Source organism: Cygnus olor, chromosome 1 (assembly GCF_009769625.2).
Source record: "Cygnus olor isolate bCygOlo1 chromosome 1, bCygOlo1.pri.v2, whole genome shotgun sequence".
Taxonomy (NCBI): Eukaryota; Metazoa; Chordata; class Aves; order Anseriformes; family Anatidae; genus Cygnus; species Cygnus olor.
In genome coordinates this window covers 98,241,318-98,262,111 of record NC_049169.1, presented here as the reverse complement: position 1 = coordinate 98,262,111, position 20,794 = coordinate 98,241,318, and the positions used below count along the sequence as shown (strand labels likewise).

Genomic DNA, 20,794 nt, shown 5'->3' with positions numbered 1-20,794 from the left:
GAGTCATACAATTTAATCAGAACTGGGCCAGATAGAACAAGACATCAAGGCCACTCTTGCAGATGCCGACTGCTCCTGATCACACTGACTCCAGAGGGTTGAAAGTAATCTGCATTTTGCAGGCTTATGCCTTCAATTTTCTCATTTGCACATCAGTTGAAAAATTGAACAATTGCATAGGGCAAGTCACCTAAAATTAATCCAGAAGTTCTACAAACTTGATCATTACTTGTTCATTTAGTACAAACTAAAATAATACATTTTTAAAAGCAGATTGTTGTTCTTTTTCATTTTAAAATGGGACTCTCATTGAACCACTTAAACACTGACCCACCTGCAAGCAGAGTTAGCGGTGTCCTTGCCTTATATAACAAGAAAAACATTAATCATTTTCCTATGATAGAGGTAAGATTCTTTCAAAATGTGAAAAATAGGTAGAAATATCACAGTGTAATTGCAGTTTGCATATCAATACAGAGTGGTTATAACTTTTTGCCTTTAACTGTTGGTGTAACGATTGTTTTTTGTGGGTTGAAAGTGTTGTGGGGTCAGGAGATTTTACGAAGGGAGTCAAGGTTCTGTGGTCCTTCCTCAGTGAGGTATTTTTGTATGATATACTGTTACCGCACAGGGTTGAACTAAATGATCCAGTACCCCTTCCTTGCAGAACATGTTTTGAAACTCTCCTCTGGCCCGTGGCATCCAGAGCAACTGCGTAAGTAGACTGAGGGAGAAAGGGAGACTAACTGGCCTGAGAACTTCCTTCTCCTGGGAAAATCCACAAGTCCATTAAAGGCAGATTTTACCCTGCTTGCAGCTGTTTGGTGTCAGATGACAAAACTTGTCAGCCAAAGGAGTTGAAATTGCCACCTAGGCTTTGGCCACTTTAAGACATTTTCAAAGTGCTTATAGAGCCAAAGTCCTGCCAGCTGCCCGCTGCAAGCTGCTTAGAGCAAGATAATCAAATAATCTCTTCCAGCTGCATTGCAGCACCTGGCTGCTGTAGGACATTTCGCTGCAGCTTGCAAGAAAAAAGGGAAGAGAGTACATGCATCTAAATTTCCTTCAAAAATGTAATCTTACTACTGCATCGGTTGGATCTGTAGTCCTCATTACTGAAAGGACAAACGTATTCCAGCAGGGAATAGTTTATTTTCTCTTTTTTTTTCTTTATTTTTAACAGAGAAGGCATGCTATAAATATATGTTCAACTACAGTATTTCATTGGGGTGGAAAACTGGAGAAAAATGTAAGGAAAAAAATCTCATGCTGAATTTCTCTCTCCAGTAACAGAAAATTGATGGCACTCGCACTGAATTTAATTGCAAAATTAATGAAATTTTGGAACTACAGTAGTCATTGTATAAAACTCTTCTTGTATATTGGAGCTGAACTTTACAGCTAGGATTATTAATGGTTCCAGAAAAGGACAGAGATTTCTAGGTGGAGGGTGTAAAATGCTTTATTACTGAAAACTTCTGAAATGGACCATGTTAATAATGCAAGAATCAAAGCCTATAAACTGCTTATAAGCCACGTGAAATGATTATAGCTGAAAAATGTTACGAGATTTTCTAAACCGTTTCTTGTATTTAACGACCTTACAGCTCTATGGTATGAAGATTATAGTACTGCTTGCTATGATTTATAAGGTGTTTTGCATGACGGGGGAAAAGTAAGAGAAAAAAGCACTTGTAATTGTGATTATTTTCAAAACAGTGGCTCCTATGTCTATTAATACAATGTTGCATTCATAAGAATTTTTCTAATACCTTATCCTCTAAAAATACTTCTTGTTAACCAGAATAACAAAACGCAACCAGAATTACAACTTTTAAAGGCAGAAAAATATATGAGCGTTTCTGACAAGAGGGAATTCTTATAAAAGTAGATCTGAGAAGTACTGTAGTTCCCAAAAGTGGTTGTAAGTATTCGTGTCAGCACAAGCTTGGGCCTGCTTTGTTATCTTTACAAATTAAAAACTGGTTACCATTTGCTTTCACCAGTCTTAGGTTTTAAGTTATTTTACAACTTCAACGTACAAAACAAAAGTATGTTTTTTACAGTAACTGTTTCTACGTAACTTAAATTACCATTTTCCAAACAGAGACCAGAACTGAAGAATTGCTGTACAATACTTTCTTAAAACTTAAAAAAGAAGAAAGAAAAAGATGCTAAATTTCTGAACAACACACTTCAAATGGCACTGCCTACATACCATGTGTTGATTTTTCTGAGGTAGACTATGTTGGTTTTTTCCAGGTAGTAGGTTCAGAGTCATGGTATAATCTGATAGGATTGGACAGTGAAGGACCAACTAAATCTTCCAACTCATTTTCATTTTCCTGGTGAAAGCAGTGAACAGGAAATGGCACCCCTGCTTTTGGCCATACATTTTAGCTTTTCTGCTGGCTTCTGATGGAAGCAGAACTCTTAATAGGATAGTGGCTTGAGAAACAACTCTCTGTTCAAAGAAATAATTCCTTAGATTTCTTCATTATCTTCTCTTTAATCTTCTTTTTCACAGGACAGTGTGTATATTTTCATGTATAGCACACAGTATATGGACACGTGTCTCTTCCTTCCTTTTTGCCCGTGAATGAGGAAGGTGAGATCACCAAGGAAAGAGTGAGTACCTACTTTGCAATGCAGCATGGCTGCTGCATCTTGGCTGATCGAGACTGACATAATAGCTCCTAGAGCTTGTCTGAGCATGAGCCAACTAACACTGTGCTGGAGATCTGTTCTTGATGAAGTAACTGCTTGAACAGGTTTTCCTGCTCTTTGAAGCTGGCACAGATTTTCTTCAGAGATATTCTTGGCCCTCCTATTTCTCTGCCTCATTCCAGCAACAGGATGAAGAACATAGACATGATGAGAGTTGCACTTAATGCTGAGGTGAGAGATTATTTGTTCTGACATCATCTGGATCCAGCACTTTGAAACCACCTGACACTTCATCCCCACCTTGAGTCACCAGAGCATCACAGGGTTGGCTTGAACTCGTGTATTGTTCTGCACTGGGATTTCTTCTAGTCGCTCCTCTGTTCCTTGATGTATTCAGTTCCCTAGCTGCTTTTCTTTCCTAGTAATTTGCTGTATCAGTACGCTATCTCTTTCTTGAACTAAATTAATGCCTTGGATTTTCACTTAAGGCTGTCTATATAATGGCTCACTTATACTGCTTTAATCACTATAATCTGTGCTGGCTAAGAACTGGCTTTCCTTGTCCTTTTAAAGATCTGGCTTAAGATACAGCTCATTGTTTTTACTGTAAATCATAAGTCACCCCTGTTTCTGCCATGTTCTCTTGTTTTAGAGAAGTATTCAAAGAATACTGAGCATATATAATACTCCTGCAGAAGGATTCAGGATACTCCTCTAAAATCACTTCTTTTTTGATTAGTTTCAAGTCTGGAAGAAGCTATTATTCTCAAGAGGACACAGATCCTTTTTGTAGTTCTCTGGATCATCTCTTGTCCCTTTTTACAGCCTCTAACCTCAGGGAAACTCTCAGTATGGTAAACCAAGAGCTAAACAATGAGGAGGACTAGGTCATCTTGCCACTCGTTTTGCCAGAGAAGCAAGCCTTGGAAATTTCCTGTATTAAAATGATTTCTTCTGATGCTAAGGTCTAGCATTCCTCCTCTGTTTGCTATCTTATTCCACAGATTAGCCAGGGAAAATAAAAGAAGCTCATTCCAAAGCCAGATGACTGTGCACTCTGAATTTTCTAGAGTTCTGCTTCATTTCCAGCATTATGGGAGAAAATGTCTAGATTGAGTGCTAGGACAGTACTCAAAAGAGGCTTTTGAAGAGATAACTGGTCTAGCTGCTAAGCTACAGAAATAATGCAAAGCAACACAGCCCTTCTCAGATGATCTCTAATTGCCTGCTTTAAACCTTTTTCATGCTGTTTGTGCCAGAGGAGGCTGTTGGCAGGATTGGGACTGCTTATGCCAAGTGGTCAGGCAGCTGTCCTCTCAAGTGGTAAATTCTGTTAAGTCAAGTACTCTGCAGCCTTTACTGCCCGCTTCTTGACAGCACCAGTAGCTTACGAGGTGGACCTGTCAGAGAGGCTCTGCTAAGCCAGAACGTGCTACAGCTGCCAAACTTGAGAAGAAAAAGACTCTGCCCAGAGAAGCAATCAGTAGCATAACCACAGAGCTTAAGAGCTAACTAGGGCAGTAATACTTGCAGACCTGTAAACTGACCGTTATGATAAAACTGTTCCTTTTCTTGCTGCTCTGAGCAGAAAATCTGTTTAAATCCAACAATGGCTGAGGCAGTCTGGGTCTTCAGCAGTGTTAGTACCTTCTGCATCTCTGAATTGACCAGTTTGGTGACTACTTCTGTATATCTAAAATTAGTAGTTAAATGTTGCACAGTGGATTTATTATCTTTATCTGCAAAGGAAATGTTTTGCAATTTTAAAAGAACATACATTTTGCCTTTTTGTGGAGGTGAAATGAGTATTTGTTATACTAGCCCCTCAGCTGGTATAAATCAAGGTATGATTTATACCAACCAAATGATTGATTACAGAAGAAGATAGCCAGTATTGTCTGCTTTTGTTCAGCATTCCATTCTCTTTGGCTATCAATTTTTCTTTGAGGAGACATTATTACATAAACAGCCAACATTAGGGCATACTTCTTATCAGTAACTACAGTTTAGACACTCCACTGTGGTCTTTCAAACCATGAAAAGTATTTTGAACAAACAAAATACAATTGTTGTAATTGGATTTCAGCCCTGAAAGCACAGGCTAACATTCTGCTGCCTATAAGAGCTGCCATAAGTGTCATGATCATGATTATATATAGTCACTACTTTGATTTTACATGAAAAGCACCCAAACTCAAAGCCCTTCAATAGTGCTGTGTCATCTTCTCTAAATCTTTAGTGAACCAACATCCTTAGTTCTTGAACACTTCCTGTAGCACTCAATATTTTCCTTGAAAAGTTCCCTTCTGAAAAATAATCAGATGCAATGCTTCATCTTTTACAAGACCCAGTGGAATTTAAATTTGAAATAATATTGTGTTTTCAGAAAAAGATTTAAATCTAAAATTCATTAGCAGAAAGTCACTGTCTGTATTGAGTATTATTAAATTACACTAAAACAAGAAAGCTATACACATAATTTCCAATTATGAAATACTTCTTTACTAAAGAAAGTGTAAGTGAAAGTTGCCCAGCTTTACAAATGAAATTAGTATTTTTCAGAGATGCATCATCGAGCAAGAATAGGCTTGATTTTAAAGAAAGGTAACCCTCAACAGGATCATAAAGAGCACACTTAAAAATACATGCAATTTACAAATATTGTGATTGTGAATGCAAATGAGGCACTTCTTTCCTCAGTGGTTAATTGCATATATGGGCACCTCATCTGCATGAACAGTTGTGATAAATTAAGATATGCAAAATATTATGGTCATGTTTGCAAATCAGATACTGTTGTTAGGAAACAACAGTGATATGCAGCCGCTATTCTGATGCAATTTCATGAGTGGGGTCATTTTAATAATTCATTGCTGCAGGTGTTTTTACAACAGGTACTTAGAATGTATGTTTTAAAAATGTAAAGAGTTTTTGAATATGACTCCAGATTTGATTTCCTTATTTATTAGTAGTTTGACAGTGCAACAAACAGGCCTACCACACGTGCATGGGAGAAAAGGGAATGAGCTAATGGCAGGAGACAATTTCTAACTGACGTAGTATGTTCCAGTCCAAATACTTGATCTGTAGGGATACAGAAACAGCTATACTTGTTTTCTATAAGGCTGGACAGAAGCACAGATGTTTGGGAGACAGAGTACTGACAGACTGTGTTCCAGAGCAGTGCTGTTCATGCCTGCAACAGTCTGTCTGATGTGTTGTCCTTCAAGTTGTCTTATAGAAAATATGAATTTAGCACAGCAAATTGGAAGAAAGCTTACATGTGTATCTTCCCCAAAGCATTTCTGAACAGTTCAAATCTGAGAGGAACTGACATTCTGCTGCTGGATACAGCTCCATACCTGGTGAACCTGTGCCAGCGCCACCTCTAGTCTTGCTGATCTTTTAATAAATCCAGTCTTAGTAGTAGTGTACTTAGGCTTTGGAGCTTTAATCTCAGCCTGGGTGACAGAATGTGGGAGAGCTGCTTCCAGTTCACACAGTCCTAAGAGACACAAAGAATGACTAACTAATGAAGCGATGGAGAAAGAAATTTCAGTTTTGTTAACATTTTTAATAAATACGTCATAAAAACTAAATCTTCCGAAATGCCTTACCTGCAAAGGTGTTAAGATAGAAGTTTTTTACAACAAAGCGTTCAGAATGGTTGTCTGGGAAATAACCAATCCTAGATAAAGGAGCATATGTTTGCGATGCAAAGTCAGTATACTCTTTGATGATATCTCGTCTCTCCAGTTTCCCCATCACATTCTTCCTCTTAGCTATCAGTTTCCTGAGCACTACAAAGGAAACACAAATTTAAGAAGTTTCTTTATACAAATAATTCTTAAAAGCCTCATCTTCAGAAATTCACAAAGGCTCTTGCTAGGTAATACAAAATATAAGCTGTTTGACAGAACAAATGCTGGCCATGCATATCTATATTGTGGCTGCGAACTGTTTCATCTTCAATAAAGACTGCAACTTTCTATCTTCTACAGGTAGAAAGGGCTTGTTTGAAAACTGTCTTGTATTGCTCTCTCCCTGGTTTTCAAACTTACTCAGTACAAAGTCATGCTGAATCTTTTTCATTTTCTCTTTTTTAGCCTTCTGATGATTTTGCCAGTGGTCATCCAAGCGCTTGGCATCTAGCTCATTCTGTTTCTCCTGTAGCCTCTGCAGCAGCTTCTTTAAGACTCTCAGTCGAATCTCCTGCAACCTGCAAGGAAAAGAAAGGCCAGGTATGATTTAAAGCATTTTGCAGTGTTCTGTGCAATGCTGTCATCATCAAATCCCACATACCACTACTTTACAGACAGTTCATACTGCATATTTCATATTTAATCTTTCATTTTGAAAAGTGAAAAACTGTTGTGGTAGCAGTCTCTAATATTGAATTTAACAAAAGTATTCCTTGGGAAAATCAGGGGATTTTCACAGAAATCAAAGGTGTGTACCCTCCGACCAATCCCCTAAGCCTTCTTGTTTATTCTCTGTTGGGGTGATGACGAAGATAAATAGTGTATAGCTGGACTCCTACTTTTCTATTTCCTGTTCTCTAAAGGCCCACTCCTTCCTCTCCATATCATCCATCATTTTCCTCCTCTTCGCAATTTGTGAGGCATTGTCCATGGCTGGAAGAGTTGCTTCCCACGCACGTTTTTCCCGGGCACGTTCAATCATCTCCACCTCGGCTAGTCCTGCTGGTAGCCCCCGACCTTACAAAGACAAGAAGTAGTAGCTCTTTAGAAGAATTGTGAATCCACCAGTACACTAAGCTTTTAGAGGGCTTCATGGGCACGTGCTCATATGTTATACCAATGCAGAACGCTCAATAATCAGAAGTAAATACTTCTAAGGCCGGTGAAATTCTACAAAATGAGTGAAGGTTGCATCTACAGTTACTATAGCTTAACTGACATTAACACTAGCTCTTCATTCCTCTACTGCAGGCTGGAAAGGAGGACATTTTCTGAGAATGGACACTTCCTTTGGCATGTCCAGTACCCATCACTATTGCAGGTGGAACCCTGGGACATGAGGATCACAGGCTGTGTTCTGGGGCAGCAGCATTCTTACTGTTTTCTTTCTGATGTCGAACTCAAAACAGCTGAGGAACATCAGACAAATGAAAAACTGCTATTAGTAAAACATACAACCTTTTAATTTTGAGTGATCTCAAAACTCTTTATGAAATACCTCAGAATAGCACTATTAAGCAGGTAAATATCACACATATTTTAAAAATAGCTCAAATAATCTGCCCTAAAGGAAGACAGCAATGGTCTACCAAAGCCAGCAATAGACTTGAAACCTGACATTGAATAAAAGAGAACATCCTGCTACAGGGGGCATGCAATTGTTATAATTGATCTTGATTTCACAACTCACCCCAAGTGAGAGTAGCAAGTGTCAGAAGTTCAGGGACTGAGCCACTGGGAACTACATATTCAGGGGAATAGGGATCCGTTTGGGCTTCACCATCCCTGTAATCTGTCTGTGTGCCCAAAGTTCGTAACTTGGGACCAAAGATCTTGCTGTCTCTTGTAGCTGAAAGGATAAAGGGCTCTGTCCTAAAAAGAAATGCAATATGGAATAACATTTGTCACATTCATTTAAAAGAAGAAAACAAATCAGAAATGCAACACTAAGTTAAAGGTAAGATATTCAGTTGTGCTATTTTATCTTACCATTGCTCTCATTGATGTTAACTCCATCATCTTTAATAAAAGCAAACCAAGACAACACTGAGTCCTTTGAAAGCTCTCTCCTTAGGAAAGCAATCCAGAAATCTTCCAACTTCAGCTCTCCTGAATTTTCACATGCAAATCTTCCCTATGTCTCCATTGTAAAGCATTGCTTTTAACAGGCACAAAAACTATCTAATGTTTGAGTATAAAATGAAGGAGGACTGTTTCAATTTAACTTACGTCTGCTTTTCCAACATTCCAGAACACAACTCAATTCCGACTTAAGCACATGCAACTATAGATCCTACTACAAATCTGCTTATGTTTCCTTAAAATTTGATTCCCACTGAAAATGGGAATCAGGCTATCACATTAGACTATATCATGGATGCTCTATATTATTGAACAGTATTGCAACTATCACAGGCATTGCAATAAAATATCAGAAGAATTTGCAACTATATTGCTGTATTGGAAAATCATCTGTATCAGCTTCTCTTGGCTTTCTACTTCAGGCCTTATAATCATAACACACGTGACACACACCTCTTTTACCCAGAAAGCACTACTTACCCACTGCAAGCCAATTTTGAACCATGCAGTCACCTGTTTCTCCAGGAATTCTCAACACTGAACAAACTCTACCTCTTAATGAGTTTTTCCCATTGTTCGTTATGAAAACTGTTGATCACCAACTAAACAGTTAAGGAATCATTTTCTGGTGAGATGTGACACATTACAACAGTATTGTTCCATAAGTCAGTACTTACATTTCCATTGCAAAACAAACGTTTGGTGGAAGCAACTTATTAGAAGGGATGAGAGGTCTGAAAAGAGGGAACACAGAGGTAAGACAACAGCCATGAGGCACAAAAGATCATTACAATTTAGAAAAACTGCAGTGTAACTTCACTGAAATTAGTGGATTGATTTTCCACAACTCAAGTTCTGTACCTGCATGTTGTGCCTGAATATTAAAGAATTCTTTCACAGATAACGAGCCACAGGTAACACTTCAACAGCAGGAGTACTATTCTTTTGACAAAGGAGGAGAAAAAAAAAGTATTTTCTCATTCTAAAAACTCGATTTTCCCTTCAGCTTTTGATATTGGTCTACTTATAGTACTAGAGCAATTACAATAATCTGTGCTGTGCTAGAAGTGGGGAGTCACAGATAAGGCAAACTAAATTCAGTGATTTTCAACAGGATGGAGATCCTGGACATCAGTAGACTACTTGCAAATGGTCCACTAGAAAAAAATTAAGAAGTAGGCCTATTGTATTTGTTGTACAATGATCTACACTGAGACTGGACACAAAGGAAAAGTATTCATACTAAGAATTCCTCCTTAAGAATTTCTATGGTTTGTATATTGCTGTTCCATATCAATTTTGCTTAGTCTCTGAGAGACTTAAAAGATATTACGAGTGGAAAAATTTACAAGTCTGCAATTTGGAAAAGGTGGAAAACCAATGTTTTGTAATATGTTTTTAAACATACAGTTTTCAGAAAAGAGATATGCTTTGTATTTACAGTCAAGATTGAATGGAATTTATAAAGAACAGCTAATTGAGTAGGAATACTTTCTTTCTGATTCCCCCCTTAACATATAATTCTTTATTTTCCTTTTCTAAAGTAACCAGATGAACTAAAAACTTTGAAATAACAAAAGCTGTGCATGAGACTTTTTGCAAGTGACCTAGTCCAGTTTCTCAAGGTCTTTTACCTGTCCTCCTCCAAAGAGTAAATGTCTATGTTATAGATAAGTCAACTAACATCAAGCTCCCATCAGGAGTGGACCCTATTAGAGCTGACCTATCAGACCCTACTATTGTACCTGGCAGCATTCAGTTCTGCATGTGAACTCTTTTTTAAAGACACAGTATGTTGCCACATAAGATAAAGATGTAAAACTTCTCTAAGACTGTTAATTCACTGTGCCAGAATTACTCTTGATGAGTTTATTAGCCTGAGTTTTGATGCTTCTGAGAAGTCTACATTTAGAAATAGGTATTTCAATGTGTTTGGGATTGGAATTCTTTGCTGCTTGTAGAGAAATGTCCTGAGAGCCTTATGCTCATGAGGCTGCTGCTTATGTCTTGCTACACTTCCAATTGGAATTGCAAAACAAGACAGTAATTAGAAGTTAGTTTTGAGTGTGCTCACAAAATTTTGTATATGTTTTATTAATTATTTGACTTATTTATGGTTTGATCTTTTCAGGGTTGCTTTTTTTTTTTTTTTTTTTTTTAAAGCTATAGCATTTATTTAGGTGCACTTTAAATTTAAAAAAAGCAAGCTTCTGAACTCTGTTTCAAATCAGGTCATTCCTTACCGTGCAAAATATTTGTAACGATTCCTTCCACTGACTTCAGGATCTTCATACACGATTTGGGGTATCTGAAGAGAAGGTTGACCTCTAAAAGTCAGAATACAGGATTCTTTACTATCACTTAAGAAGTACATTCAGATCAGTTTTTTTTTCTTTTTTCTTTTTTTTTTCTTATGCTTCATTACTTATTTTTTATCTCTACTTCTCTGGTTGCACAATCAAAACATACACATTACAAATTCTACAAAATCCCCATACCTATGCAAGCAATTATATTTGGCTTTTTTCATACTTGCTATAGAAATAGCAAGACAGTTTTACTCTTTATTTATGTTCCTTCCAGTGCATGGGCAAAGATGGTCATTGTCTGTCTTTAATAAAACTTCCTTATGTGCTTGGCATGACAAGGACTGTCCACTTGAACTGTGGGGGGCAAGCTCATTTCCATAACAGTGAAAAACTTTCCATAACAGAAAATATGCAGAAAGCAGTATAGTGAACAAAGTGGAAGACCACCATTTGCTACCTTTCAAAAAGTAGCTAAAAAGATTTTGAGCAACTGTGAAAAAACTTAAAATCAGCAATTTCAATTTCAATTATCCAATACAGGAGGAAAAAATATGCTGAGACTAGTGCATCTTTTCCAAGAACAGTCTGTCTTCATTTTTTCCCCATCTTTCCCCACAAAGCATGTAGACTGTTTAATTTTTTCACTATAACATCTTGGATTTCTTCGTTGTAAACTTTTGGATAACCATGAGGTCTACAGAGGCAATCAGTGAGAGAATGGGTAGAACTCAGTCCTTTGAAAGCTATGCATCAGGACTGCTATTTGATTTCACAACTACTTCATACTACAATCTTACTCTTCTCAACCTGCAAGCTCGTTAAAACCAAGAAAGTTATTTAAAGAAAAGTCCATGCCATGCTATTACGGTAAATCCTTCCCTTAAGTTGCATATAAGGCCAGTGCTGAAGGTCATGTTTTCCTAAGACCATTCTTGGCAACTTGTAAGAATCCTGACTTTAAACGTATGGGATTCTGTGTACTGGAGTTTGTTACTGTCGCCCGATTTTAAACACAGAGGCATATTTACAGAGATAAAGTTAATAATACATAATGTTGCTCAACAGCTGGGATGAAAACAGAGGACCACATACTGAGATCAACTGCCTTCAACAACCTCATGTGAGCCCTGTGAGCTGTGATGTGGAACTTGGGGAGCCAACTGTATGGTTACCAACTACAGCAAAGCCTGAAGAGAGATAAGCCTTAACCTCATGTGACAGACAGTTTACTGCCAAGGTAAGCTTAAAGTCATCTCTTCCCAGCACTTTCCGTCATAACATGTAACAAAAGAGAGGGGAAGGGTTTGGGATGCGGTGCAGTAACATGAGATACTTGCTCAGCACTAATTAACCTATTACTGTAAAGTCATGTTTGTAATTCAAATGAGTTAACTGAGCTGATGGCTCATTCCAGTAGCGGTCTCTATGTATCAGTGTTGCTTCGTCCAGATGGATTTGTTTCACTCAGCACAGGTGGGCACTTATTTTTATGATCTAACTTTATTAGCATAAGCTGTTCATCCTATTATGATATAGTTATAGGCACAATGGGAACCCAGTGAAACAGCCCCTTTTATTCCACAGATCCTGCCTCAGATCCTGCCTCTTCCATGTCCTTGACTTGTATTTGCTGACTTTGCTGAAATAAATGAGCATTTACTCATGATAACCTTGCAGAAGCAATACAAATACTGCAATGGCAGCTGGAAAATATTCTCTCTTCTGTATCAGCAACACTGTCAATCAGTGCAGGTTGAAAAAGAGGGGATGTATTTCTCATCTTTTGTTAATTGCAAGATACTTTGCAAATACATGTTGCTGAAATGTAATTTTAAAGCAGCTAAGGTGTCAATTAAGTTCCTGTTACAGAATAACAGGCAAAATGGAAGAAGCCACTGAGGTTTGCATGTGCTGGGGACAGTTTGAACTGCTGAAATTAAGAAAAAAAAAAACTTTCCAAAATTATTAATTTATTGTAGAAACAAAAAGCATATGCTTTTGAAACTGAACAGAAACACATGTGAAATACTTAGTTTTCACTCAAACATCCTTGATTATTGTCTGGCAAATGGTAAAACTCAGTTCACAACAATATCAGAGAACACATCATATGAAAAGTCCATGGTCTAAAGTTTGCTAGGGAAGAAAAAAAAAATCTGAAAACAACTAGTTAGGCTGGTGCCTGCAATCTTGAATACAGCTCTAACAGGACTCCTAAAGATGCATGGTGTGGCGAAACACATAAATGATTGCTTAAATATTTGCTGAATCAGAAACGCAAATTGCAATGCCAGGAGAAAGTTCATATAAGAAACCCCTGAACTAAAAATGTGGTGCCCTAGTTCAAGCCCCATACTCGCTTGAATGTGCAGCAAAAGCAATCCAGCCAGCTGCAACTTCATGGGACTAAAAGGAAACAGCTACCACTGAAGTAACACACATGAGCCACTGAAGTCTTTGTAACTTGTCTGGTCTATAAGAGATTGAAATAACTCTCTCCGCTTTGCCGGCAACCGTTGCAGAGCAGATAGCTCAAGGATGAAGGAATGTGTAACATCCACCCTATAAGAAACAGATGGGCAAACATACTCCACAACAGCTGCAATCTCTTAATTTCAAGGGAAATATAAGTAGGAGCAAATTGCAGTCATCTCCACTTCAGTGTGTAAGGGTTTTTGTTGTTTTTGTTTGCATCTTTATTTTAAATTATCCAACCATGGAACACTTACACAGCAAGCTGCTGAAGAGCCTCCAGGCGCTGCTGAGCCCTCCCTCTCCATCTTCGGTCAATGAATGGAGGCACTGGATCTTTGCCGTCCAAGCACAGACTGTAGCCCGGGAAATGGATCAAGCTACTAAACATACTTGTGAAAATTGGTACCTTTACCTAGTGTTTGTGTGGACACAAAGAAGGAGAATCAGTGATTTAGTGATTTCAAATAGCATCAAAGAGATCAGAATTTCAGCTGATGCTGGTAACTATATGTATATGAGCAGCCCGTAGAAAAGCTTGGTGTTATTTGCAGGACATTTGGGATGAGGAAAGAAGGCAGCATACATATGTTAATGATGTCAGCTGGTTAGATGGTACTTCTCAAGATGTGGAGCATACCAGACTAGCAGCAGATGCACAGATATGTCTTGTGGCTGTTTTCCAGTGTCTAAACTTATACTTAATATCTAAGGGTCTAACAGTTCATTACATAAAGAAGTTAGGGTGCATTAACAGTGAGTATGCAGTAATGTGAACTTCTAACACATTATCCCACGTAACTCCCTCCCATTTCAAGTGCTCTAGAAATGAAGTAACATATTCCACTTACAGAGTAAAGTTACTTTATTTTATACTATAACAATTTTAGCATGTGCTAAAAATATCTCGATGGGTGTTAGCACACAAAAACGATCATGTTAAAAATCCACACCCTTCCTTCTGGAGCACTGATTTCCCTGGATAGACATGCCTTAAATCTCAAAATTTATGGTTGCCAATAAATCTTTGGAATTGTGTCTCTACTATAAGTGATGTAGCTATACTGGCTTGAGTTTCCGTAAAGCCTGAAATCAGTTTTGAATTGTGCATTGACTCTTTTCATTTCAGGGGGTGCTAACTCAAATGCATACAGGATTATAGTGACATTTCAAGCACCCAAACTCACTGTAGTGTAAGAGTGTCAGATTATGAAGTCCTAGGCAAACTACTATGAGTAACTGCTCGCTGTGCATGAGACTGCACTTTCGTTTTACTTCTTTTGAAAGGGAATTAAATTTCTAAGACTTTGGAAGAGCTTATAAACTAGTATTATTTCATCCTCTGTCTGCCTCATTTTGTGATGCTATAGACCACAAATTCAAAGTCATATTGTTTTGTATTGCAGATTACGCAGTTGTTGATTCATATGCTTAAAACATGTTCTATACAAATTGGACTACATCACCATGCCCCTCTGCAACATTACATCGGTGACATTCACAACCTTAGTGACAGTATGTCTGCTTATGTCTGTCCTGAACTGTTAGAACAGCCATACCGCTGCAGGCATCTTTATGACGACAATTTCCAGCTCCTTGCATGTGTCTCAGCACAGAGTTGCAGACAAACAGGCATTTCTTTCATGTAGGTATGTATTTACATATAAAAGAGCCGGAGATAACTATGTAAGAGACATCCAGAAACATTCTCCCAAAAAAAGTTTTTTGATCCCGTTGTTGGAATGCTTTCTAGGGAATGTCTCATTGCTGTACAGGAACAGAATTTCAGACTTCAGAATATCTGCCTTGCAGGCTCAGTCAAGTGTGTAGTTTCAGCAAGACTCTTTGTTTAAAATCCAATTCATTGTGCAGTTGGAGCAAGTCTGTTTTTCTTTGGCATTCTACCTATATGCAGCCTGTCCAGACATCAATCACTGTCTAAAGGTGTGACTGTAACTCCCTAGGGACATGCCCTAGCTGGTTTTAAACTACCTAGACTGAATACTGGTAGGAGGGGGGCAAAGCCAGCAGGGAGCTAAGCGTGGGCTAACTAGCCAACAGCTTAGCTAGGAAGTTAAACTGTTCTAATCTAGTATGAAGAATGAGGATAGGTTTGCAACCTGTTACGGGCTGTGTAGCTGGTGGCATCTAGGTGTTTTTAAGCTGTTTAAGTATGCTACCTTGAGCTGTAGTGTAAGTATATCCCAAGGTAAGTGAGAGGGCACTGTGAAATAACACATTTTAACAGCTGTGCTTGCAGTTGCTTCCTGTGTTTTCTTGTATTAGTAAAAACTGCTTCCTTTGCTTTGTATTTTGCTGTTTAATGGAGTAGCTTAGAACTGAGACAGTAAGCAAGCTTCTATCCATGTGCGTGCATACACACAGAAAAATAAGGTGTATGTGTGAGCTGTCTTTGGCCGACACCTACCAATTTATCACTGACAAGTTGGATATTTGCCTTTGAATGGTCCTTCTCACTCGACAGCGTGTACAGAGGGTCTGAAAGATAAGTAAACAAATGGAACCAGTCACATATGGGAGGAACCAGCATGAGGCGTTGCTTAGGCTCTAGTTCTCTCTTTAAGTCTGCACATAAGAGATTATAAACCGAGCTAGGAAAGAAAGAAAAAACTGAAACACGACTCCATAGTAACTAAACTCTGCTATCACGCAAAGGAGCCTCAGCGCTGACATACAACTACATGCACATGCAAGAAGTCAAATCTGCGCAGAGTACTTTCTTTGCAAGCTCTGCCAGTGAAACAGACAAAGGATGAAGCAGAAATAAAGGACTGGACAACGGTGAGTCCTCGGAAGTCCTCATGCCACCAAGCGCGGCGGGATGGGGAGGAAGACCCAGCTCCCCTCCATCCCTCCCCGCCCACAACCTGCAGCCAGCCCCAACAGCTTCGCAGCTCCCCCCGGGGCCGGGAGCCCACCGCCCCGGGCCCGCACTGCCCCTCCAGCCCCGCCTCGCAGCTCAAGGGCTCCGCGACCCCGCCGCGGGGCCGGTACCGTAGAGGCAGTCGAGGGGCCGGCCGGAAGCCATTTGGGAACGCACCGCGCCGTGAGCGGTTACCGTGGCGACCGGCAGCGACAGGGGCGGGCCTGGCGGCGGGGACATGCCTCTGGCGGAGTGACGTGGGCGCGGGGGGGTGGAGAGTGCTGGGTGACATTCAGTGCCGGCACCGCCGCCCTGAGTCCTTCACTGCCACCACAAGTCTTCAACTACAACCTCAAGTCCTTTACCACCACAAGCCCTTCTCCGCCACACCTCCTTCATCACAACTCCTTCAGCACCACAAGTCTTTAATCACCACAAGTCCTTCACTGCCACTACAACTCCTTCACCACTACAAGTCCTTCACCACCACAACTCCTTCACTACCACCACAAGCCCTTCACCACCACAATTCCTTCACCACCACCCTTTAATCACAAGTCCTTCACTACCACCACAACTCATTCACCGCCACAACTCTTTCACCACCATAAGTCCTTCACCACCACAACTCCTTCACCACCACCACAAGTCTTTCATCACCACAACTCCCTCACCACCACAAGTCCTTCACCACCACCTCAACAAGTCCTTCACCAGCACCACCACCTCAGGGCCCCATGTGTGAGGGGTAGCCTTCACTCCCTCTCCCGGTAGTGACTGCTCACTCAAAGTGGGCCCATTACACGGTTGTAAAGGGCTGCATGGTGAAACAGGCATAGATGTGGTTTGTACGTAGCTTGAGGAGGGCAGGGAGTGCTCAGATGAGAAAAGGGAGAGGGGAGAGGCTGGGTGGTTTTGCTTTTCAACAGCTCTTGCTCAAGTTATTTTATATGATGCTCTCCAGTTCCCCTGGATCCTTGCTTAGTGCTTAAGAAAAACTGATCTAGCAATTATGCTGGAGGACTGGATTCAAGCCTGGATATTCTTATTCCTGACACTACTCATGACTATAGGACATCCCTTACTATAAAGTGGTGAAAATAGGCTAGGTGGAGCAGCTGGAGGTATTTTTGCATTTGAAAGCATCTGAAGAGACATGCACAAAGGATTACAAATAAGCATTATTCTGTTATTGAGAAGCATTGATGTTTTTGCAATGAGGATGGCTGTCACCTTCTCAGAGGAGCAAATCTAGAAACACTCATGTTGTTAATGGGATGAGCTCTCCTTTTGTCAGTCTAAGGGTATATGGAAGCAATGCTGCTGAGACTACTCTTTTAGGCAGAACAGGACACAAAAAACAGTGGAATTGCAAATGGGCCATCTCCTTTGCCTATAATCTTAAAGTAGCATTCATTATTCATTGAATTCATTATTTTGTATACCAAATAATTATTTGCAACATGGTATGTCTGATGGAAAATTTTGGTCCCTCACTGCTTTATCACAGGAGAGAGACATGAGGACTACAGTTCCAAATTTCATGACTCTATCAATGCTGGTTTACTCTACTTCAAGGCCTGATGCTTGTTTGAAGCAGCAACATAATTCTTAGGGTAATAGATCAAACTGGGTCAGTTGAAGACTGAAATAAGAAATGCTGTCACAGCTTTACATAATGGATTGATTCATGTTGTAAAGATAACCAGCTGGCTATAATCATAGAATGGCTTGGGTTGGAAGGGACCTTAAAGATCATCTAGTTCCAACCCCCCTGCTGTGGGCAGGGACACCTCCCACCAGACCAGGTTGCCCAAAGCCCCGTCCAACCTGGTCTTGAACACCTCCAGGGATGGGGCACCCACAGCTTCTCTGGGCAGCCTGTGCCAGTGCCTCATTACCCTTTGAGTTAAGAATTTCCTCCTAACATCTAATCTAAATCTCCCCTCTTTTGGTTTAAAACCTTTCCCCCTTGTCCTATCGTTATCTGCCTGAGCAAAAAGCTGCTCTCTATCTTCTTTATAAGCCTCCTTTAAGTATTGAAAGGCTGCAACAAGGTCTCCCTGGAGCCTTCTCTTCTTCAGTCTAAACATCCCCAGCTCTCTCAGTCTTTCTTCATAGGCCTCTTTAATAAGAAATTTTACAAAGTGATGCTTTATAATTATTAACAGGGCAGCAAACATCACTTGTTAATAGGCTTGCCTAACATTTCCCATGACCAAGTTCCGTTTTCCTTTTTCTTCTATCTCATTGCATTAGAGTTTCATAATTTCCATGGTAAAATTTTCCTTGCTGGACATCTGCCTTGAGGTGATGAGGTGTGTGAACTGTACCTTGGCCAAAAAATGTTTTTGTCAGCTCCACCCTCTCCCATTTTTCCCCTATAAGTTTTTCAGGGAGGACAAGATGCAGGTGGCTTGGATTTCATTTTTTTTGGTGAGTGAAGGACTGGATGGAAATGTAGTAGGGAAGGAGCAATGGAAAAATTGCATAAGTCGATGCAGACATACAAATCTCAGGATGTAGCCTAACAGATGAGTGCTCTTTGGAGCTGTAGAAGATCACAAATGTGCAGCCCCACTATTAATTTTAACTGCTTTACAGTGATCTAAATGTATGATGCTTCTACCTTCTTCATTCTCCATGAGCTGCCTGGCCTCACTGACTCTGACTGTAGCTGTTGGCAGCTGGAAGACTGTGGTGAACCAGCTCAGGAGACTGATGTGGCTGAAAACTCACCTGCCAGAAAACAAAACACAACTTTTCAGGTTGCTGCATAGCTGCCTGAAGCTATGAAGCTTTGCTGCATAGCTACCTGAAGCTTTGAGCGGAACCTGCATGCTCCCGCTCAAAGGATGTGACTGGTACATGTGGCTGAGCTAAAAAGCTCAAGGTTCAGGTTCCTGGAACTTGAAATACAGGTGAAATACTGGTTTATTTTTAGCTGATACTTCTGAGGAATCTGTGAATTACAGATGCAGACAGTGAACAGTCTGGCAGTGTTTAAGGATATATCAATTATTACTGTCTTCTTCATTGTTCTTTGCCTGAAGGCTTCATGTTGTGGTTTCAATTCAGCTGCTGTGGACCTGCTAGGGTCCCTGGAATATGGCTGTGTGCTATGGAATATGCTGAAATGGCAATGTGGTGATGTTTGTTCTCAATCAGTCTTTTCTTTCTTTTTCTTTCTTTCTTTCTTTCTGTCTTTCTTTCTTTCTCTCTCTTTCTTTCTTTCTTTCTTTCCTTCCTTCCTTCCTTCCATCCTTCCTTCTTTCCTTCTTTCCTTCTTTCTTTCCTTCTTTCCTTCTTTCCTTCTTTCTTTCCTTCTTTCTTTCCTTCTTTCTCTCTCTTTCTCTCTCTTTCTCTCTCTCTCTTTATGCAGATCAGCCATTTTTAAAGAAAATGATCCCCAGACATGAAAGGCTCTGAAAAAAATGTTTGATCCCAGACAGTACACTGTGGCAATCATATCTCTGACCAACACTTTGGAAAAGGGCCTCAAAGCTTCTCTGGCAGGTCTTTGTGTCGAGGACACATCCTGTTGCTCTGGTGAAAGTGAGCTGAAGGTAACTAAGGTGTAAGCAGTCTCTCTCTCTCTCTCTCTCTATATATATATATACTCTGTTTCTTAGCTACTGTTTTTACAACTTGACTGTTGGGCTTTCTCCTTAGGGCTGCTGGTTGAAGCATGATTATTTTTTTGGTTGGTTTTATTTTTTTTTCAGCTATAGCTTTTCCAGAAGAAGACAGTGTAGCTGAGCTGGTGTCCTGTCTGTCTGATGATTTCTTATATCCATTTGGCTGTGAGGAGGCACCATACTCTCAGATATATGAGTAAGCTGTCCACACTTCCATGAGTTACTGTGCAGGATCTGATGGAGTGGACTAACTCTGCGCCAGTGCTTAGCGTGTCACAAATTTGTGGTAAAGTGCACTAGTTTAGCCAGCCGTGAAAGAGGCTGAGCTAAATGCATTTTACCTCACATTAACCTTGAGGCAGGACGATCTAATTTGCTGTGAAGAGGAATTACTGCTACTCTGTTGATGGACTTGTTAGGCTGTGATAACTTGCTGATGTGTTTGAATTGTAAAACCAGACAGAGGTGGAAAATTTAGACGAGGGTAGGCTTGGGCATCAGTTGAAAGCAGAAGTAGGTGGACGAAGATAAGATGGATTGGACATGAAAGTGTGGTTTTAGAGGAGAGCCTTGGCTGGCTGAGCAAAGAAAAATGCACAGGGGAGTGGGGTGGTGGGGAACCAGAGGGGAGGAGGGAGAGACAGGGTGAGCAGTCAGTAGTGGGGAATGGCGTGGTGTGGACAAGAAAATGGGAAACTGAGGTGAGGAGCTGAGAAAGTGGAGAAGGCTGGGGTGTGAAGGAAAAGTAATCGACCTGAAAAGATGGTGGATCTCTACCTGGCCCTCCTTCTGCTCTGTAAAGCTTGGGAGGGAACTAGGTTTTTGCGTGTGACTGTTCCTCTGCAATTCACGAGCATCTGTAAAACCCCTGGCAAGATGTCATCCGTCTGGCTTTACCCACAGTTATGTAGATGTTCCTCTTCAACTCTTCGTTAGCAGAGTGACCACCCTGTTGTGGTGCTGAGTGCGTGGTGCTTCGTGGTGGCATTTTCCTTGTAATTAAAAAATAAATAAAAAATCTAAGTTCCATCAACGAAATTA

At 40.1% G+C, this 20,794-nt stretch overlaps 1 protein-coding gene and 1 long non-coding RNA gene across 8 annotated transcripts in view; one reads left to right on the top strand and one right to left on the bottom strand.

Moving 5' to 3' along the window:
* CFAP91 (cilia and flagella associated protein 91) overlaps window positions 1-17,805 on the bottom strand; it is a 36,840-nt gene extending 19,035 nt beyond the window's left edge. For 2 of the 6 annotated variants that reach the window (XM_040571768.1, XM_040571758.1), the window contains exons 1-10: window positions 16,293-17,800; window positions 15,660-15,730; window positions 13,489-13,646; window positions 10,694-10,777; window positions 9,128-9,184; window positions 8,059-8,240; window positions 7,208-7,385; window positions 6,729-6,886; window positions 6,285-6,467; window positions 6,030-6,172 (exon numbers count right to left, since the gene is read on the bottom strand). In XM_040571768.1, the coding sequence (XP_040427702.1) occupies window positions 6,030-6,172; window positions 6,285-6,467; window positions 6,729-6,886; window positions 7,208-7,385; window positions 8,059-8,240; window positions 9,128-9,184; window positions 10,694-10,777; window positions 13,489-13,646; window positions 15,660-15,730; window positions 16,293-16,407 (1,329 nt within the window). In that variant the 5' untranslated portion in view covers window positions 16,408-17,800. Of the gene's footprint in view, window positions 1-6,029; window positions 6,173-6,284; window positions 6,468-6,728; window positions 6,887-7,207; window positions 7,386-8,058; window positions 8,241-9,127; window positions 9,185-10,693; window positions 10,778-13,488; window positions 13,647-15,659; window positions 15,731-16,246 lie in introns of all 6 variants that reach the window. The other 4 variants (XM_040571775.1, XM_040571740.1, XM_040571730.1 and 1 more) reach the window with 3 other exon arrangements.
* LOC121077053 lies at window positions 10-13,630 on the top strand. Of its 2 annotated transcripts, none has more exons than XR_005823876.1 (4): window positions 10-1,073; window positions 6,774-6,908; window positions 11,825-11,996; window positions 13,493-13,630. It is a non-coding gene; the product is annotated as an uncharacterized LOC121077053 (long non-coding RNA). The 2 variants fall into 2 exon arrangements; XR_005823875.1 differs by lacking the exon at window positions 10-1,073 and adding an exon at window positions 1,444-2,991.
* Window positions 17,806-20,794: the final 2,989 nt, after the last annotated feature.